Consider the following 20,083-nt stretch of genomic DNA (forward strand, 5'->3'; position numbering starts at 1 on the left):
GCTCAACGCCAATAGCCATCAGGTTGTAGACAGTGGACAGGATGGAGGTGCCGAGGATAGTGTAGCCATAGAGCAGCTCTTCCGAGCCGAAAATCGTCTCCTCCGGCTCCTGGATGAAGAGCAGCGCGATCCAAAAGGAAGATGAGCTTGACAGGAGGTCGGACAAGGCCAAGCTCCCGAACAGGGTGGAGATGGGCTTGTGCTGATGTCTTGCAGAGATAATGGTAAGGATCACTGAACAGTTACAAACCACAGAAACTAGATTGATGGCTAACTGCGGGATTCCTAGCGACAGGACTAACCAGTAGCTCCAAGTCACAGACGTATTGCCGTGTCCCGCCGAACTATTGAACCGCGGGTTCATGTTGCTGAGTGTCCAGGGGCTAAGCCAGATATAACCAGGATCAGTAAAACGCACTTTTCCGCAAACCGTGCTTCAGTGGATGAGTTGATATTTCATTGTCGAACTCGCTCTGAGGCCATCGGAAGGAAGAGGGCAAAGAATATAATTTCCTTTCCTAGTCTCGTCCGTGGTGTGGCTAACTAAATCCTCATCACCGTTTGTCTGATCTTCATATGGACAGGGGAGTCTTCACTTAGCAACAGCTGAACATAACCCCCCTGAGGTGAACAGCACCTGATCAGGATCGCTGTAGGATTAGGAGGAGTTGAGATTCTACAAGGCAGGAAGAGTATTTCAAAAACTATTCCCTCCTCCCGAGATGGTCCGTAGCATTAATGATTAACAGAAATTCGAAAACGTATTTTCTGAACGTGCACTTTGCTCATTGCAGTAAATGACGTATCTTTAAAAGAAGCATTGAATTTGATTTATACAAATATGCATGCAAAAACAGAAGTCGAAACTTAAACGTAGCCTTAGATTTTGCATCCTTCCTCTAGTTTTCAGCAGTCGCATTCTTACACCGACATTCTTACAACCTTCCACTACAATTCATCTACTGCCTACAAATGTAAGCACATCCTATACAGACAAGCTCAAAAAACGCATTAACATGAACAGTGCTAGCATGCCCAATTCCAAACCTCAAACTAATTTTAAATTTTAAAACAGGGCACAAAGGAAACAAAAATACTCTTCTGAGGGTCACCCCCTCTCTTACTGATTAGAACCACTCCCCTGTTTTAAGGTGTACCAAAGACTTCCCACACTGTTATGAGACCATGCCATTTCTTGAAAACAATAAAAAGTTGGTTTTTGATTTGCTCGCCGAGCTGGTAAATTTACTTGCAGACGTTTCGTCACCATTTTGGGTAACATCATCCGTGTGCCTCCAGTGAAGCATCGATGTTCTGTCCTACTTGCTATTATTGTGTCTCAGTTTGTTGGTGTGGGTGGCATCACTTCCAGATTTGTTTCTTAGTGGTTGGTAAATAGGGTCCAGCTCTACATGTTTGTTAATGGAGTTCCAGTTTGAGTGCCAGGCCTCCACGAATTCTCGTGCACATCTTTGCTTGAGTTGTCCTAGGATGGCTACATTGTCCCATTCCAATTGGTGTCCTTCTTTGTCCATGCGTATTGAAATGAGTGATAGTTGGTTATGTCTCTTAGTAGTTAGTTCATGTTCGTGAATCCTGATGGTTAGTTTCCTTCTGGTTTGCCCTGTGTAATATTTTTTGGCAGTCTTTGCATGGTATCTTGTAAATAACGTTGGTTCTATTAGTTGTGGTTGTTGGATCTTTTATTCTCATCAGTAGCTGTCATAGTGTAGCTGTTGGTTTGTGGACAATCATGATTCCTCGGGGGCAAAGTAATCTGGTGGTCATTTCAGTGTATCCATAATGTATGATAGGGTGACTAGTTTCTCTGGACATGTTGAGTGTTCCTGTTGTGTAGGTATCGCCGGACTATGCTTTTTGGGTAACCGTTGTTTCTAAAGATGCTATATCGGTGTTCCCCCTCGGCTTTGCGCGACTCTGGGGTGCTGCAGTGTGTTGAGGCTCACTGGAACAGTGTTTTGATGCAGCTCAGTTTGTAGGTATTGGGATGATTGCTATTGTAGTTGAGTACCTGATCCGTTTGGTTGGCTTTCCTGTGTATGCTAGTCTGGAGCTCACCATTGGCCATACGTTTGACCATTACATCCAGGGAGGGAAGTCTGTTGTTGTTCTTCTCTTCCCTTGTGAATTTTATGCCGCTGAGGATGTTGTTTATGAGTAGATGGGTTTCTTTCAGTTTAGAGCATTTGACAATCACAAAAGGTGTCATCCTCAGAGTGGATCCATAGATTTGGTTGGATGGTGGGAAGGGCTGTCCACTCCAGTCTTTGCATTATGGCTTCTGCTATTAATCCTGATATCGGTGATCCCATGGGTGTTCCCTTGATTTGTCTGTATACCCTGCCGTTGAAGGTGAAGTGGGTTGTGAGACACAGATCCAGTAGTTTGAGGGTGCAATCTTTGCTCATGGTGTTGGTGTTGTTGGGTGTCTGTATCCTTGGTCTGTCTAGTAGTGAGGCTAGTGTTTCCTTAGCTAAGGCACCATATACCAACCACTAAGAAACAAATCCAGAAGTGATGCCACCCACCCCAGCAAACAGAGGCACATAAAAAGCAAGCAGGATAAAACACCGATACTTCACCAAGGGGACAAGGTGATGTTATCTAGTATGGTGATGAAATGTTTGCAAACAAACTTACCAGCTCGGCGAGCAAGTCAACAACTGAATCAACAACCCAAACTACAAATCCTCTCAAAAACTTTGAACAATCAGAATTGTATATTAGATTGACTGGGTAATTCTAAAACAATTATCTGAAATCATCAGAGTGTTAGTGCACAGTTTAGGAATATGTAAAGAACAAGAACACCCCAGCTTATTTGGAAAGAAAACTTTGAACTAAGAAAAAGTCATTTGAGGTAGCTTCATTGTCTTTATATGTTTAAAAGATCAGTTAAATGCTGTTTAGTGGCAGTTCTACCGAACTCATTGAGCATATCACTCTAGCCAGTCTTTCAGCCATACTTAGAAGCAAGTTGCAAGAAAGCAGATGGCTACCTGTGAGTCAATCTCCCAAGAATTTGATTACAAGCAATCTCACAACATGCTGTAAATGCTTCACTTTACAAAATCCTCATTTTATTGCATCAGAACCTATAGGTCTGCCATGTGAGAGACTGGAAATCATAAATCAGAGACTAAAATAATTATAATCTGTACAAATGCAATACCATGACTTGTATTTAGGTTTAGTGTGTGATAATGTGTGAAAAGGAATTTGTGATATACATTACACAGAGATCTATACATCCCAAGCAAAATACATCTATGTCCATATACTTAAATAATTGTTCTAAGGATTTTAAAAATGTCTTAGTCCCTGAGAAAATCTTTGTTAAAAGTACTTGATAATCCTACCTGTATCCTTACTTTTAAAAGCCTCCTAATACCTGCAACTGAGTACTTTATGTCAATCTTCTCCTCGTCTCAATTTCCTTCATGTATGTTGTGTACATTCCTCCCTTTAAAGGCCCCTGAGAAAATGATTGTGATGAATGCCATACAAGTATAAGCTATTGATATAAAGAAGAATTTTGAGGATTATTGTCCTGCTTTTTGTCCCCCCCCCCATTCCAAGATGTTCTCCTTCCATCTGATTATGCTTCATTTGTGGACCTTGGCAATGAGTATGCCACTGTTAAATTGCTGTCCACATTTTAGTGCGGATAAAATGGAAGACCATGAATCAGAATGCAATTTATGCTTGTGGTACAGAAGTTTTGCTCCTGGTTCAGACAACCCAGGTGTAACATTATAAGTATTTCTCAGTTTGAGTCTGAAGTCCACAGCCAAGCTGTCAAATGAATTTATGGGCAAAGTAGAAGTAGTTACAAATGGATGAACTCCACACCAACATGTCACTGACAAATTTAGGAAGAGGTTAACTCTTTATTAATTTTTAAAATATTCATTTACACATATAAACAAAAGCAAATTACTGCAGAAAAGCTGTAAACAAAGTATTTATGGCAAGGCAAAAGAGATGTCTGAAGTAAGATTTGAAGTATATTCCTGTTTCCCTCTCCATAGATGTTGCCTGACTTGCTGAGGATCTGTGGCATTTTCTGTTTGTTCACATGAAGTTTGATAAATAATTGCTTGGTGGTACAGAATTTACATATTGATAAAAGGAGACAAGATATCAAAACATTTTTCTTACATACATCAGGACTAAAACTCAAGAAACATACTTGAATAAAGGGTCACCAATTTATAGAACAAAGAAGAGGGAGCTGATTGGTTTGGCCATTGTTGGCATGGAGCTGCGGCAAGAACAATTAACTGTCAATCTTAGTTTTCAGACCAGGCAGATAGATTCTGATTGGTTGTGGTGCTGCAATAGGAATGCAATTGAGACTGGCAGTTTCCACGATCTCTTTTGTTCAATGAAAAATATGCATTGGATGTACAAATCTTTTTGCCTACATAAAACAGTGTTCTGTGTATTACTAGCACACTGGGAGCCTGCCTGATACTTCTAAATTGGTTTCTGCTGTAATTCTTAGTACAGGTTAGCAAGCATGGGGTGGTTGAACATGATCAGCCTGCAAAGGTTCAATGGGACGTGTTCTTTGATATGGGCTGCCAGTCACTAGGACATACAGCTTACATATTTGGCATCACATTAACACTGAAGCTTATTACTCACATTACTCATTTCTCTGTAGGTAAAACAGCTTTTTGGCTTGAGGGCAGCATTTTGTTAACATCATGAAAAACACTGAGTTAACTGCAAAGTGAAATAGGTGTAACCAGGTTTTTAAAAATTTGATGCCATCTTTCTAATGTCCCTCAAGATTGTGGGTGATAAGTAGAAAATGTAAATTATTCTATTCTTAAACTGTTCGTTATTTCTTTTATATCTATGAATTAAATTTGAATCTTGATCTGATTGTATTTCACTGAGAAACCTTATCTTCAACATTGAACTAACTTTTCCACTACCATTTTTACAATTTTTTTTCCCCAAAAGGCACTAATTCAGGAAATTTTTATGAAACATCTATTATTGTTCAAATATACGGATACTCATTATCGACTTTAGGTAGGAGCTCTATGCAATCTGTTAAGACCCAATTGAATAGTTCTTCAGAAGCTGGTATGGAGATTGAAGGTGCAGTTTTACTTGATGGTTAGGGTTTTTCACTACCTGCCATGTGTGGCATGTGTGGCATGTCTGGCAAAAAAATGACAACATGTTTAAGTAATCTTGGCTCATAGCAATGTCTTAATATTTTATGTTTTCCTAATACTTAAGTACCCTGCCACTAGGATATTGTGAGGAGAGCAACAATTTACTACGCAAATGATAAATAAAAATGCAAGCTATTTAAATATGTAACATAGTGAGAAAGCCATTAAAACATGCAGCAATTTAAGTTTACAGCCTATTCCCATTAGAATCCATTTATAGAGATTCAAAGCCATCTTGCAAATCCTTATGGTTCTACTTCGGTGATCCTGACAGTTTCTTTGCTATGGATTATGGAGACAACTTGATAAGTCATTACCAAATCTGCCAACATGATTCTTCCACAACTCCGTCAGTCACTCTTCCTCAGTTCTAATAGACTGCAGATTTTAACTCAAACTCTCCTGGTTTGGAAGTAAAACAATCTAAACTTTTCAACTGAGATAACCTATTCCCTAAACAGTCCTGAGACCCTGTAAAGAAAGAAAACTAAACTTGGTTCTGAGGCCAGTAAGATCTTCTCTGAATTGCCTTAAAAATATTCAGTCCTGTGCGTTTTCTAAACTGACACCAATTCTCGATTATTTTGAACCAAAAACATGCTGATAGCATTTAACAACCTGTGGTAAACCACCACCAAATAAACACAGGAAGGGTCACTCGACCCGAAACGTTAACTCTGATTTCTCTCTACAAATGATGCCAAACCTACTGAGCTTTTCCAGCAATTTCTGTTTTTGTTCCTGATTTATAGTGTCTGCCGTTCTTTTGTTTCTTTTTTAACTGAATAAACACATTTCATTAACATCGTAGGGGACCACTGTACAATACAGAATGGAGACTTTTGGAAGGACTTTTTTTTAAAGGAAACCCCTTTGCAAATGTAAACAACACCCATATGTCACTATTTTGAATTCTAAACCTCAAATTTGAAAAAAATTACAAAAGACATCTTTTATCTATTATTACATGAACTCTTAATGCAGTCAGATCACATACACCCAATTCTACAAACAAATTTATCCCATTATTACAAACCAGAGCAGATAATAACCACACTAGAGGAATTTAATGTGAGTAAGTTAAAGTGTTGATGTGACTTTGTCACAACACGTAATGAGGAAGATCACAACTCACTGCTAACTTGCCTGGTATTATCTCAGACACTTATAAATAAACATTCAGCAGCCCTGCTTCCTGGACTATTTGTCACAAGCTGTGCCCTAGCAATTGGTCATAGTATTGGAAATTTCTAAAATATAAATAGATGCAACCATTTGGATTACAAGGGTGAAATTCTGAGATGTTCTTTTAGATTTGAACACTGAACTCAGGTCTCGAGTCCACCTCCCACCACCTCTGTTAATATCCTCTCCTCTCCCCAGTCCCCAGCCCACTGGTTTGCACTTGGCAGTAAATGGCAATTTGGTACAGCGGTTACAACACAAAACTGAGATCATTGTTTTGTTTTGGCTACGCATTTTCATAGGTCATGGTAGTCAAGTCACTTTTAACTTTTTGTCGTTATTAAAGTTTTCTTAGTTTTAAGAAAGCGACATTGCTCTCTAACTGACAAGTGTTTTAGTTTAAAGGGTGCCGTTTGCAACCTCGCCACTCGAGCTCACTCTTACTCCTGGAAACTGACGAAGGGACCGTCCTGCGAGCGGAGCTGAATGTGAAACGCCATCAAAATAAACCCAGTGCCCGGAACTCAGATCGCTAGCCCCTCCCGCATTGCGCCCTGTTGCCGGCTCCATTCTGAGGCAATTTGCTGAGAGGTGGATCCAGGGGGAGGAGCTCGGCATCTTGTGGCAGCTCCGACTGTCCCGGCCAGACATTAAAAAGCCCCAGGCAGGAGCCAGCGCTCAGTTCCTGCAAATCCATTGCATCCCTCACTTTTGACACAGGAGGAACTGACAAAAGGGGAAAAAGGACGAGAGAATGCACTCCCTTTCCTTGTTGCTCTTGAGCTTTTGTTTGTCCTTCCCGAGTTTGGAAGCAGGTAAGTCTCCTGTTCGTGGTGATGCTTCAATTGGAGACAGTTTCCATCAGAATCTGCTAGGCTTCGGATTTGGTGAGTCACTTGGTCAGCAGGGTTTGCATCCCTGGTCACTGATGGAGGCTGGAGTGGAGATGGATCTTCAAATCCTTATTAAATATTGGGAGAGGTACCAAAAGTTTGGGAAGTACCAAACCTGACCCCTTGTTCATGAAAGGCTGTAAGGACATCCCAATTATAGCTGCAGGTTGGCCCTTTTAACTCCAGTTTGCTCATACTGTTGAGTTAATTCAAGCCAAGCCAGCGGGCTTGTACTGTTTTCGACCAATCGAATTGATATGTTTTGGTGAAGTAGTAGTACAGATGGGTGAGATTGAAATGGATATTGTGTGAACTTTGACAAAGCTTTTCACAAAATATGACATAAAAATAACAAAAATAAGAATTGCTGGAGAAAACTGAGCAGGTTTCGCAGCATCCCTGGAGAGAAAGCAGAGTGAAAGTTTCATCAACAGTGACCCTTCTTCAGAACACTGGACCCAAAACATTAAATCTGCTTTCTCTCCACATTTGCTGCTGGACCTCCTGAGATTCTACAACAATTTTTGCTTTTGTTTTAGATTTCCAGCGTCGCAGTTCTTTGTTTTATCACATAAAGAGGCTGGTTAATAAAATTGAGGATCATAGAATAGGATGGTCAATATGAGTTTAGACAAAGAAAAAGTTGGTTAATGGATGGAAAATAGCAATTGTCTTACTTACTGGAGGATGGTCAGTCGTGGTATTAGCTCTGTAGTCTGGACAGTTGGTTTGTTCATACCAACAGCATGGGTTCAATCGCCACACCAGCAGAGGTTATCATGAAAGAACACCCTTCTCATCCTCTCCCCTCACCTAAGGTCTGGTGACCCTCAGATTAAACAACCACCAGTTGTTTCTTTCTAATGAGAGAGCAGCTCTGTGGTCCAGTAGGTCTATGATGACTTTACCCTTAGACTATTCTTGATGTATGGCATAATAAGAACAATTCTGTATGTCATGTTTCCATTAACCACTCAAAATAATGAGCCCAGTGCATTGTATTTTAATTATACAGGAAGGTTACATTAATATGTATCTCTGACCCAAGAATTTGTTTGAGAATTTTTGTAAATTTGTTCAGGTTCCCAACGTATGTCACAGTGGTGGAGGAGGGGGTGGTTAGTTGAAGGTGGCTTTAAATAATATGAAAAAGTAACTAAGAATGTAATGTAGAATCTTTCAGAAGTAGTGCATTGCAGAATTTATTGGAGACAATTTAAGAAGGAAACTGACTTTGTTTTATTTTGTCCAGCTAATTGGTGCTATGATGTCCAGAACACCAGCTGTGGTAAGGATTAAAGTCACTGTATTTGGTGGCAGCTTGTAGAACTGATTCTTCTCTGTCATAAACATGTTAAAAATGTATGCACTAACACACGTATAATTTTCAAATTATCTGTATTGTTATTCATATTAAAAATGGAGACACTATTATAAGGAAAATATAGACAACTTCACAAAAAAATCAAAAAGAATAACATTAGAACTAAAAAGCTCATAATGCTAGTTAAATAACAATAATTACTCTTTAGCCTGCTATTGTTTAATTAGTAATATAATTATTTTCAGTATCATCTAAGCTGATTAAAATTTCATGAATGAAGAAAAAGAAATGGTTATTCTATACATAGCAAGAATTAGGGTGGCATGGTGATAATGTTGCTGGATTAGTAATTCAGAGTCCTGGGCTAGTGTTTCGGGGGCATGGGTTGTATCTCTCAATTGCAGATGATGAATTGTGAATTCAGTAAAAATCTGAAATTAAGTGCTAGCCTAAAAGTGACCAAGTAACCAATGCTGTAAAGATCCAACTGGTTCACTAATGCTTTTCACAGAAGAAAAACTGCCATCTTTACCTGGTGTGGCCTTCATGTAACTCCAGAACCACAGCAATGGAGTTGACTCTTAATTGTTGTCTGACCTAGTAAGCCACACAGTTGTATCACACAACTATGGAGTTTAAGGGAACATGATCCTGGTTGACAAGTTGGTGGAAAGTAGGATGGCTCTTTTTCTTTGGGATCACCGATGGGACCATGGTACCAGGGCCCACCAGGCTGCTCTGATGTTGCCACTGGCTCAGTGTGGTGTCCATAGTCCCTAAGTTGTTCCCACCCTCTCCCCATCGAACTACTAACCTTTCCTGTCATCTGTGTTTCCCTATCATTTACTTGGGACACTTCACCACCATTTCCCTCACCAGCACCAATGTGCCAGCCTGATCTTTCTCACTCAATCCCTGCCCTTGTTTCATTCCAAGATAAAACAGCCCACAGTAAGGCAGAGGATCAGGGTGGGTGTTGAGGTGACTGACATTGGTTTGCTTACTTCCTATGAGAAGAGAATGCTCACCTTTGCAGGAGAAGACAATGACCACACGTTTGATGATACTGAGACCTCCATGTCCTGGCAACAAAATAAGATTCAATGTCAAGTGCTGTGGTTTTCACTGCAACTGTGAATGTATTCTTATCATAGCTAAACTCAGTCCCTATTTCGCAAATCATTCTCTCTTTTGCCTTTTGGGGCACGTGTCTCGTCCACACAGTCTCTACCATGAAGTCCTGCCTCCAGCCAAAACCACCACCTCCACCTCTGAGGAAGAAATCACATGTTCTTTAGAGGATGCACTGGCATCCAGCACCCTCCACCTGCTCTCATACTGACACTCCTCTGGGAACTTCAGCTAGATTAGAGATGAGAGGTGATGGCCTAGTGGTATTATCACTGGACTGTTAATCGAGAGACCCAAATCACATTCTGGGGACCTGGGTTCGAATCTTGCCACGGCAGATGGTGGAATTTGAACTCAATAAATATCTGGAATTAAGAATCTAATGATGACCGTGAATCCATTGTCGGTTGTTGGAAAAAACCCACCTGGTTCACTACTGTCCTTTAGGGAAGGAAACTGCCATCCTTACCTGGTCTGGCCTACATGTGACTCCAGACCCACAGCAATGTGGTTGACTCTTAACTGCCCTATGGGCAATTAGGGATGGGCAATAAATACTGCGTAGCCAGCGATGCCCTCATCCATGAATGAATAAAGGAAAAAAAACCAAAAACATTCTGGTGAACACATCTCCAGAGCTGACTAAAGAAGAAATGCCCTGGCTCTCTGGTTGACGGAGGGCTGTCAGAGATCAGGCACCGGCATAGCCCCATATAGAAGACCCTTGGCCATTTACAAGTTCCTAAAAATGCATGGGAGCAGTAGCAAACAGGTTTGTCAGATGCACTCAATAAACTGAATTGAAGTAAACTGGTTGGAAGAATCCATCAATGCTATTGGTACCATGCTGCCTCTGGCATGCGTATGTCTGGCTGTCTCAATGGACGGGTTGGCAGCTGCCATGGAGAGTCAGCAGAATGCTCAATTTTCTAACCCTGTCTGAAGAATAGCTGTTTTTTTTTCATCATGCCCAAACTAGCATAACATTTTGTCATTATTGAATGAGAGAGTATGACATATTGCAAAGGCTTCCATTAGTTGGTAATATTAATTTGTATCAAACAACAGGAAAAGTGATGAAAGAACAAACCATTGTGGTGCATTTTCAGGATTAAACTGGGATGCCATCATCAATACGTTTAAATTTAATAAATAATTACTTCACCTGACTCCATTCCGTTGAAAGTGGCTGCCAAAGGACTCCTGTCTCGTGTTGTGGCTGACACTGTCACAGTGTAAGATGCTGTAGGATGTTTCCTCTGATGAACATCATTTTCCTACTCTGTACCACGCTGTGGCTCTTACAGATCCTCATCATTCATCCCATCCCCTTGTCATGTGTTCCAATTGAGTGCAACAGTGTGCTAGGATATGTGTCACACTCGCAAAGCAGCATTGTATAAAAAATAATGGTGTGGACATATTACAGTCCAATAGGTACGGTGGGCAGCTCCTGGACCTTCTACAGGCTATGAGATGTGTTGGAATGTGATTGTGAATTGTGGAATGTTGGTGAAAATTTATACTTGCCGGACATAAGTTCTGCTTCATAGCTATGACTTCGACCATTTCAAATTGATCCATAGCATGGTCAAGATTGTTGGTAGCCAAGATTTTTAGTTGATGTAGATGGTTGCTGCATGAGGTTCATGCGCAGAATTTCGTGACTACAGGTATCTTTTTAACCTGTACTGTGTAAGTGCTCGATTAATGCATTTGCCCTTTGGAGGGCCTCACATTGCACACAAGTAGAGCCCACAGCCTCAGACAAAAGCTGCACTTACTCTACTCTTACTGGTGTCAGCCGTTTTTCATTTCTGTCATATATTTGCAATTGACATGGCAAGTGGATGAGGATGGAAGGTAACATGGGTAGGTCTTCATGGATTGAGTTGCAGACTTTGCTTGTCAATTTAGATGAGCTCCTAAACCATCATGTTCCTTTCTGCCTTGCACTCCCTCTCAACTCAATAAGATTTAAGGCTCCCTGCTTCCCACCAAACTCTTTTATTCAACTCTATTTCCCTGCTTTGCTCCTTGAGCCCTAGCCTACAGATGAGTTCTGCCAAACATCATGATGTGGTGTTCCCCCATCAAAGCCATGGTGGTGTTGACTGTCAGTTGCCCTCCACCCCTCCTGCGGTAACCTACACTCTCCCACACTTATCTCCCATTCTCATATGTTAACATGTTAGTTGCCTCCCTTCACAATGATCATCCCCACTGCATCCCAACATGCTGCCTCCAATCCCCAACTTTCCCACTACAACAGTGCCTTCTGATAATTTCTCTTGACTTTCAGTGAACAAAATACCAGTGGCCCACTGATTATGGTCCAACTGACCAATTTGGAAGGACAACCCTGACAGATGACTGATAGCTGTATAGCTCACTGACTGACTTTCTGCTAATCCCCAGATTTGTTTGACGTAGCCTGCAGGACTAGCCATGGCCCAATTAGTGGGCTGTAGTTAATGCCCCAAGAAGCCAAATGACCATGTCCGAGTATGTGGACAGATATCATTCAATATCCTTCACTGATTGTGTTGGTCTCCCCTGATCGACCGCAAACCCCCTTGACTTCAATGCCTACTCCCTTTTGAGACATGGCCATTTGAATGAAACACATTCAGTGTGTTTGCTACTGGTACACGCTGCATATACATCATGTTAGTGCATAGCACCAGGCTATATCATGTCCACTCCATTGACTGATCATTGCTGGCAAACATGACAGGCTGTTAGGCTTTGTGTCTGAGCTAAAAGGCAAAGCAAGACAGAACTATTTTGAGCCTGTAAATTCTGAATGAAGTGACAATGTGCGAAAAAGCAAGGCAGAAATGTATCCAAGTAGGGGCAGTGACAGTGCACTAAAAAAGCAAGTTAAAAGCCCTGAGCTACACCCTGTTCTGATGTATGAGATGGGTGCCTATCTCTGCATGCAAAACAACCCGGTAACAGCATTGCAATGAATCATGTCAGTGAACTTTAAAGTGCAACATTGAAGTGAACTGTATTATGGATTATTCCTCTGATGCTGCCTGATCTGCTGTGTTCATCCAGCTCCTCTGATGCTGCCTGGCCTTCTGTGTTCAACCAGCTCCACATCTTGTTATCTCAAACTCCAGCATCAGCAGTTCCTACTATCTCTATATTATGAATGAGTTGGAGATGTGCCATGATGATGTGGTGAGGCTGGTGCTTGGGAGATTCCAACCTTCATGGATGTAGGGGCCATGTGGTCACTACCAAATGCTGGCCAAGATAAGTGCCTGGAGAAGATCCCAGTGAGCTGAAGTCACCAAATAAGTGCTCTGAATTCCAAGTGAGGAAATGTGCTGTCTAATTTCTCTCTCCTGCTGCTTACTAGCAGGATTCTCATCTTACTGTTGAAACCTTGTGGAAATTTGGACATTTCTTGCCATCTTGAATCTCAAATTTCCATGTTTGCTGTATTTCCCTATCTGTCTCACCATTACCCACTTTGTTCAGGGAAAAACTCCACCCTGAGTCTGTACGTAACCTGACCGAATGCCTCCTTCTTTGTGTCAAAATATTAAATTGTGCACCTTCCTTTCAATTATCCTTGATTTGAGTTTCTGTTGCAATTAGAAGCAGGTCACTTGCGTTTATCTTGGACTAAATCTATAAGGATTGTAATCACTCCCAAACTTTGAATTAAAGGAGACTGTTTAAAATATAACTGTCTTTTAAAGGTAAGCATTAATAGCAAGTTGTACCTCTGTCATTTTGAAGCTAATGTCTTTTCAAGTAAAATGTAAGATCTGGTGATGCGTTAGAAGTGATGAATAAAAAAAAAAAATCTCCATCGAGTACAAAGTCATGTTAAAGCAGCTGTAATAAATTTTAATAAACTATTGCACATTTTTTCCTATTTTGTTAAAGTGAAAACTATGGCCAGGGTCTTCTGTATGGTTGCAGTCATGGCCTGATTGCCCCTCCCCCCCTACTTGTCCAACAAGGACGAGCTTTGCATTTCCGGCTGTAAGTTTCAAACTGGTTTCTTGAGAAATGCATCAAATATCTGTTGTTGGAATCTTTCTTTGTAACATTGAATTGTCAGAGGAGCAAAACAGGTCCTCGTTTTTATGGTATAGTATGGTAAATGCACTCCCTAACACAACTGAAAAGCTTTGAGATGTTTAAACAGCTTTTTGGTGTGTTAGTGAATCAGTGTATCAGTGAACAGATGATTGAGTGAAAGGATTGGGTGGGTGAAGTGATGGGGTGGCAGCTGGATGGGTAGTCACTTGTTTGGGTGGTTATCGGGTCAGGTTGGGAGACAGTCTAAGTGTTCGGGGTTTGATTTGAGTGGTGGGGCCTAGTCGGATTATGGGAAAGACAGTGGTTGGGGGAGTTGGGGGGGGTCAAAGGTGGGGTCAGGTGCTGAAGTCTAGTGAGCCCAGGGAGAGAGGAGGAGAGTTGGGGCCAAGGCATTGGATGGGCCTCAAAGGGAGATTGAGGTGATTCAATTATATTGTTATCCAGAAGTTAGACATGGTGATAGTCCGTTAAATATTTTTGTGGCTAACTATAATTAGGTATGAACTATCTGAATTCTCTGACTCCTGCTTTGATTCAGAAGGTCCAGGTAGCAGAGAAATAGGTCATTGGAAGTTCAACCTTTGACTATTCCAACCAAGAGCTGGCAAGTCCCAATGTGCATCTCTGTTTGTGTATCTCATCACCAACTTCTTGTAAATCAAAAGATCTTAATTGGGAAATAAATTTTCCAACACTATGACTGCTGGGATGATCAATCCTTTTGTACTGAACAATGGAATTATAAATAAGATGAAGACCATTTTGCCCCTTTACATATATGTAATCACTAGTTCAGTTGCTAGCTTCGGCTTTATAGTCAAGTCATTTTTTTGTTCTTTCCTCAAATCCATTTAAATTTGTTTTTAAATTTTAACACTTCTAAGTTAAGCCCAATGTGAGGCTGGTCAGATATTATCTTTGTTTTGAGGAACAACAATGACAATCAATGTACAATGACTGACCTTTTCAAGAATTTTGTAATTTTGTTTTATTAAATTTATTTTGTTTTTGAATTTTTAATAAGCAATTATTAAGTGTACCGAAGCACTTTCCAGCAATTTAAATATTTATTTGAAGTGCAATTACTGTTATTCTTTTCTCTGAAGGCTGCAGTCAAAAGGCTGCAGTGATATTGAACAAACATCACGATAAATGACCCAAATAATTTCTCTTGGTTGAGGGATAAATGTTAATCCAGACTCCATACTCTTCCTCAAGTATTATTATGGAACCTTTAAAATCATCTGAACCGACAATAGGGACCTTTATTTACCTCAACAAGTTGCAACACTGTGATTATACAGAGATAACACAGCATGGAGCTGGAGAAGCATAACAGGCCAGGCAGCATCAGAGGAGCAGGAAAGTTGACTTTTTGGGTCGGGACCCTTCTTCAGAAATGGGGAGAGGGAAGGGAGCTCAGAAATAAATAGAGAAAAGAGGGTGGGGGCTGGAGAAGGTAGGTGGGATGGTGAGGGCAGGTAGGGAGTGGCGGGGATTGGTCAGTGGGATGGGAAGGGCCGATAGGTAGGAGAGAAGATGGACAGGTTATGTCAGGTCAAGGAGGCGGGGATGCGAGGGAGAGTTGGAGTGGAATGAGGCCGGGGTTGGGGAGATTTTAAAACTGCAGAAATCCATGTTTAGGCCGTCAGGCTGTAGGCTCTCAAGGCAGAATATGAGGTGCTGCTCATCCAGTTTGTGGGTGGTGTCCCTGTGACACTGGAGGAGGCCCAGGATGGACATGTCACCCAGGGAGTGGGAGGGGGAGTTAAAGTGTTTTGCGACCGGAAGGTTTTGTCATTTGTCATGTTCAGAGCGCAGATGCTCTACAAAACAGTTTCTGAGTCTACACTTGGTCTCACCGATAGAAGAGGCTACGTCGGGAACAGTAGATACAGTAGACCAAGTTGACGGATGTGCAGGTGAACCCCTGTCTAATGTGGAAGGTTTGTTTTGTGCCTTGAATGGAGGTGAGGCGAGAGGCGTAGGGGCAGGTGTAGCACTTCCTGTGGTGGCAGGGAAAGGTGCCGGGGGTGGTGGAGTTAATGGGGAGTGAGGAGCAGATGAGGGAGTCGTGGAGGGGGCAGTTCCACTGAAAGGCAGATAGGGGTAGGGAGGGAAATATCTCTCTCTCACTATGACAATACAGCAGTCTTTCTGAACTGAGCTGCACTGTCAATCTTAGTTAGATGGTCAAACCCTGATCTAGGTCCTGACCTGTAACTCCTTGATGGAGAGATGATAGTGATACCCTACGCCAAATGAACATTGAATGCTATTATATAGAACTACACTGTGTGCTCTGCTAACTGATTTGTAACATCCTTTCTAGGATCTAGCACCTGGAAGACTGATTATCCAGCGTGTGGAAGGCTGAAGCAGTCTCCCATCAATATTGTAACCGCTGATGCTAAAATTGATACAAGATTAGCTCCCATTGTATTTGAGGGCTATGATAAACCCAATACAACTGAAATGTGGATTGTCGAAAACGATGGCCACACATGTAAGTTCTAGACATTCAAACCAAAAACTGAAATTGCTGGGAAAACTCAGGAGGTCTGGCAGCATCTGTAGAGAAAAAGCAGAGTGATGTTTTGGGTCCAGTGACCCTTCTTCAGAACTGCTGGTAACTAGGAAAGGATGGTATTTATGCTGAGACCAAGGATGGGGCGGAAGGGGGAGGGGAATGGAGTGAATGATAGGTAGAGATGGAGTGTAGAGAGACAGAATAGCAGTTGAGCAGCCAAAGAAATGGATAGTGGTAAGCCTGGAGAAAGAAAAGCTGCCAACGGGGGCCATCAGTAGGTGAAAATGGGTTGGCTGTGCTGAAAGCAGCTATGTGATGACAGGGCCTGGGCTGTGGACCTGTATAAAGGACATAGAGGAAGGTGTTCAGGTTCTAAAATTATTGAATTTGATACTGAGTCCTGAAGGCTACAGAGTTCCCAAGGAGAAAATGAGATACTGTTTTTCCAGCTTAGGCTTAGGCTCGCAGTAGCACTGCAGCAAGTTCGAGGCAGAGATGTTATATTTGAGAAAGCAACAAGAAAATAAGACTTGACTATATAGCTGAAGCTAGCAATGGAACTAGCAATTTGTTGTGTTGAGGTGGCAAGCAACTGCAAGCTCAGTGTCACTTTTTTGGAGAGAATCGAAGTGTTCCGCAAAGCAGTTGCCCTGTTAGTGTTTTGTTTCTCCAATGTAGAGCAGATCACGTTATGAGCAGTAAATACAGGAGACCAGATAGAGTGAAGTGCGGGTAAATTGCTGCTTCACCTTGGAGGTGTATCTGGGGCCTTGGATGGGGAAGAGGAAGTTAGTAAATGAATAGATGTTACACCTTCTGCGATTGCATGGGAAGATGCTGTATGAGTACAGGGAGGTGCTGGTAATGGAAGAGCAGTGGACCAGGGTGTCCTGGATGGAATGGATACTACAGAAGGCTGACAAGGGAGTGGAGGGGAATATGTGTGTGGTAGTGGCATTCCTCTAGAGGTAGTGGAAATGGCAGCTAATGATCCTTTGGATGTTGGTGCTGGTGGAATGGTAAGTGAGGGTCAGGGGAACCCTATCGCTGTTGTAAAACGAATGAGGGCTTAAGTGTGGGAAATGGGCCAGGCAGGGCTGAGAACCTTGTTAATTACAGTAGTGGGGAATCCTCAGTTGACGAAATAGGTGGACATTTCTGAGACCAGCCCCCAACTGCAGAAGGTAGTACCATCAGAACAGGTGTGATGGAGACAGATAAACTGGCTGAAGTTCAGATCATTTACTATAAGGATTTACTAGACACTGTGGAGGATGAATTGTATGACAATTAACTAAAGTGGTAAAGCGGAGACTTAAAGCTGGTAGTGCTCAAAGTGGAAGAGGCACCCAGTTCAGATGAATCCTTGGCTTTATAAATAGTGTCATTGAGTACAAAGATAGTAGGAACTGCAGATGCTGAAGAATCTGAGATAACAAGGTGCAGAGCTGGATGACCACAGCAGGCCAAGCAGCATTAGAGGAGCGGGGAAGCTGACGTTTCAGGCCTAGACCCTTCTTCAGGGGTCTCATTGAGTACAAAAACAGGTTATGTAAAATCTTTTGTGAAGGACCCAGCTGGAGTATTGTAACTATTCTGGACAGCATATCTTATGAAGCGTTTTGGGCGGTGGGGAGAGTTGTGGGGCGGTCGGGGATAAGATTAATTGGTACTGTATCAGTGATGAGGGTCTTCACTCGTGATAAAACTAGAGAAAAAGTTAAAGGGAGATTTATTAGAGACTTCAAAATATTAAAGGCTTTTATGTTCATTGTGTTTTGAGAGTTTGCAGCCCAAGAGTACACAAAAGAACCTGAGGTGACGTTCAGAAACATATTTTATGCAGTGACGTACTTTGGTCTAAAATGCCCCCCCTCAAGGAGTGGTAGCAGCAAATTCCAATAAGGACTGGATAAAATGCATAGAATAAAATGAAGGGTTGAAGGATAGAGCAGCTAAAGGGTATAATGGGTCAGCTATAGCTCAGTTGATTGCACTCTTGCCACTCATTATTTAGAAATGATGGAAAGTTTTGCTTTACCTTGGTAAAATCTGTTATCATTTCAGATTAATTCTATCAAATAGGATCAAAAAGAAGAAATATCGCAAAGCCATGTCCCCATTGGAGCCCTACTTGCAGTTTGGTGGAATTACAAACTCAGACTGCGTGGAAATCATTGCCAGAGAGCACAGTCATACACAAGTTACATTATGTTTGAGGAAAAGATCAAAAGTTAGAAGATCAAAAAGCATGTCCATTCATTTCTTGCCTTGTTGTCATTGGTGTGGAAATTTGATCTTATTTTTATCCTAGCCTGTTTCTGTACTCTGCATTCTATTTTGCACAACAGATCTGATATCACATAAGCCATGTGTTCATCTAATCTTTGTTTTGACCAAGAAAGGAGTGAGTATTGGCTCCCTTTTTCTAAGCACCTTTTGGTCAGTCCCAATAAATATTTTTATTTCTCTTAGCATGTCACATGTCAATTAAAGATGAAGTTAATTGCATTAAAATGAAGGAGCCACTTACAGGGTTTTCTTGAGTGAGGGGAATTTTATTTACTAACCCCATTAAATTATATTAAAAATGTGCCGAGAACAAATACATGAGAACACAGGTAATAAATTTAAAAATTACAGTGATGCAGACAGGTTTAAAAGACCTTAAGGTGTTAGAATGTTTAACCTGAGAGCACAGTTGTTTATTTTATTTGACTGGTATGTTTAGCAATGGTAAACTTTGTAGACATCCTTTAGTTTTCAACTCAATGGGTGAAGAGTTTATCTTGAGTTCTTTATTGACTTTAATTGTAATTATCATACTTTGTGTCTAAACTCAAAAAAATGAGAACATTACACAATGTCAAAACATTTTCTGTCTACTGGGATATTGAAACAAATTGTGTGTTCTTTCATTTTCTTTAAGTACTTTAGTTTGTTAGTGACGTAAGGTTTGGAAAATGAAAAAGAAGCCCTTTGACTGGCTGGGGCTGTTAGAGATGAGTGGCTCTGTGACGGAATGTGTGCAATCAGAGTTAGAAACCCTATTGTAAAGGGAAACTTCAAAACATAGACATGCTTAGCAAAGTTAGAGGCTTATCACTTGTGAACTTTTGTTGACATATTTATTTTTGTTTCTTTTCGCTACTGTTGTTTCTTGCTTATAGTTCGAATGGCGTTAAAAGGAAACATCAGAATTAAAGGTGGAAACCTTCCAAATACATACAAGGCAGTTGAGTTCCACTTTCATTGGGGATCAGAGTCATCTGCTGGGTCAGAGCATATGATAAATGGGCATCAGTATCCTATGGAGGTAAGACACATACACCTTCAATTTAACTGAATGCCCATAAAATAAAACAGATCAGAATTCAGTTCAGAAAAGCTAGAATGTAGCTCTTTTATCTTTAAGGATAATATCCCTCCCCTATTGTATTTTCCTTCACCTTTCCTAAAAGTTGCTGATGATGTTTAGGATAAAATGATTTGCTGCTAATGTGGAAATGTTTACAATCACGATATTTAGTCAGCCATTAATATTTACTGTCTGGAATATTCCCAGTGAGAATAGCTTAAGTGGAGACTTAATGTTAGCCTGTTACCTTGAATATCTGCTTCCTATTCAGATTTTTTTAACTTGTAAAGTCATTGAAATTGTATCTTCAAAAGCTATGTTTGAGACAGAACCTCATTTTGTTGTGTTCTAATACATTCCTCAAGTGAAATTCATTCTAAG

General features: G+C 41.1%; 1 protein-coding gene across 1 annotated transcript in view; it reads left to right on the forward strand.

The window, feature by feature from the left end:
- Window positions 1-7,155: 7,155 nt before the first annotated feature.
- Window positions 7,156-20,083, forward strand: part of LOC109914630 (carbonic anhydrase 4-like) — a 32,398-nt gene continuing 19,470 nt past the window's right edge. Inside the window, exons 1-4 of the mRNA XM_048612365.1 lie at window positions 7,156-7,216; window positions 8,547-8,582; window positions 16,147-16,320; window positions 19,515-19,660. Coding sequence (XP_048468322.1) covers window positions 7,156-7,216; window positions 8,547-8,582; window positions 16,147-16,320; window positions 19,515-19,660 — 417 coding nt within the window. The remainder of the gene's footprint in view (window positions 7,217-8,546; window positions 8,583-16,146; window positions 16,321-19,514; window positions 19,661-20,083) is intronic.

This window comes from Rhincodon typus, chromosome 26 (genome assembly GCF_021869965.1).
Source record: "Rhincodon typus isolate 14 chromosome 26, sRhiTyp1.1, whole genome shotgun sequence".
NCBI lineage: Eukaryota > Metazoa > Chordata > Chondrichthyes > Orectolobiformes > Rhincodontidae > Rhincodon > Rhincodon typus.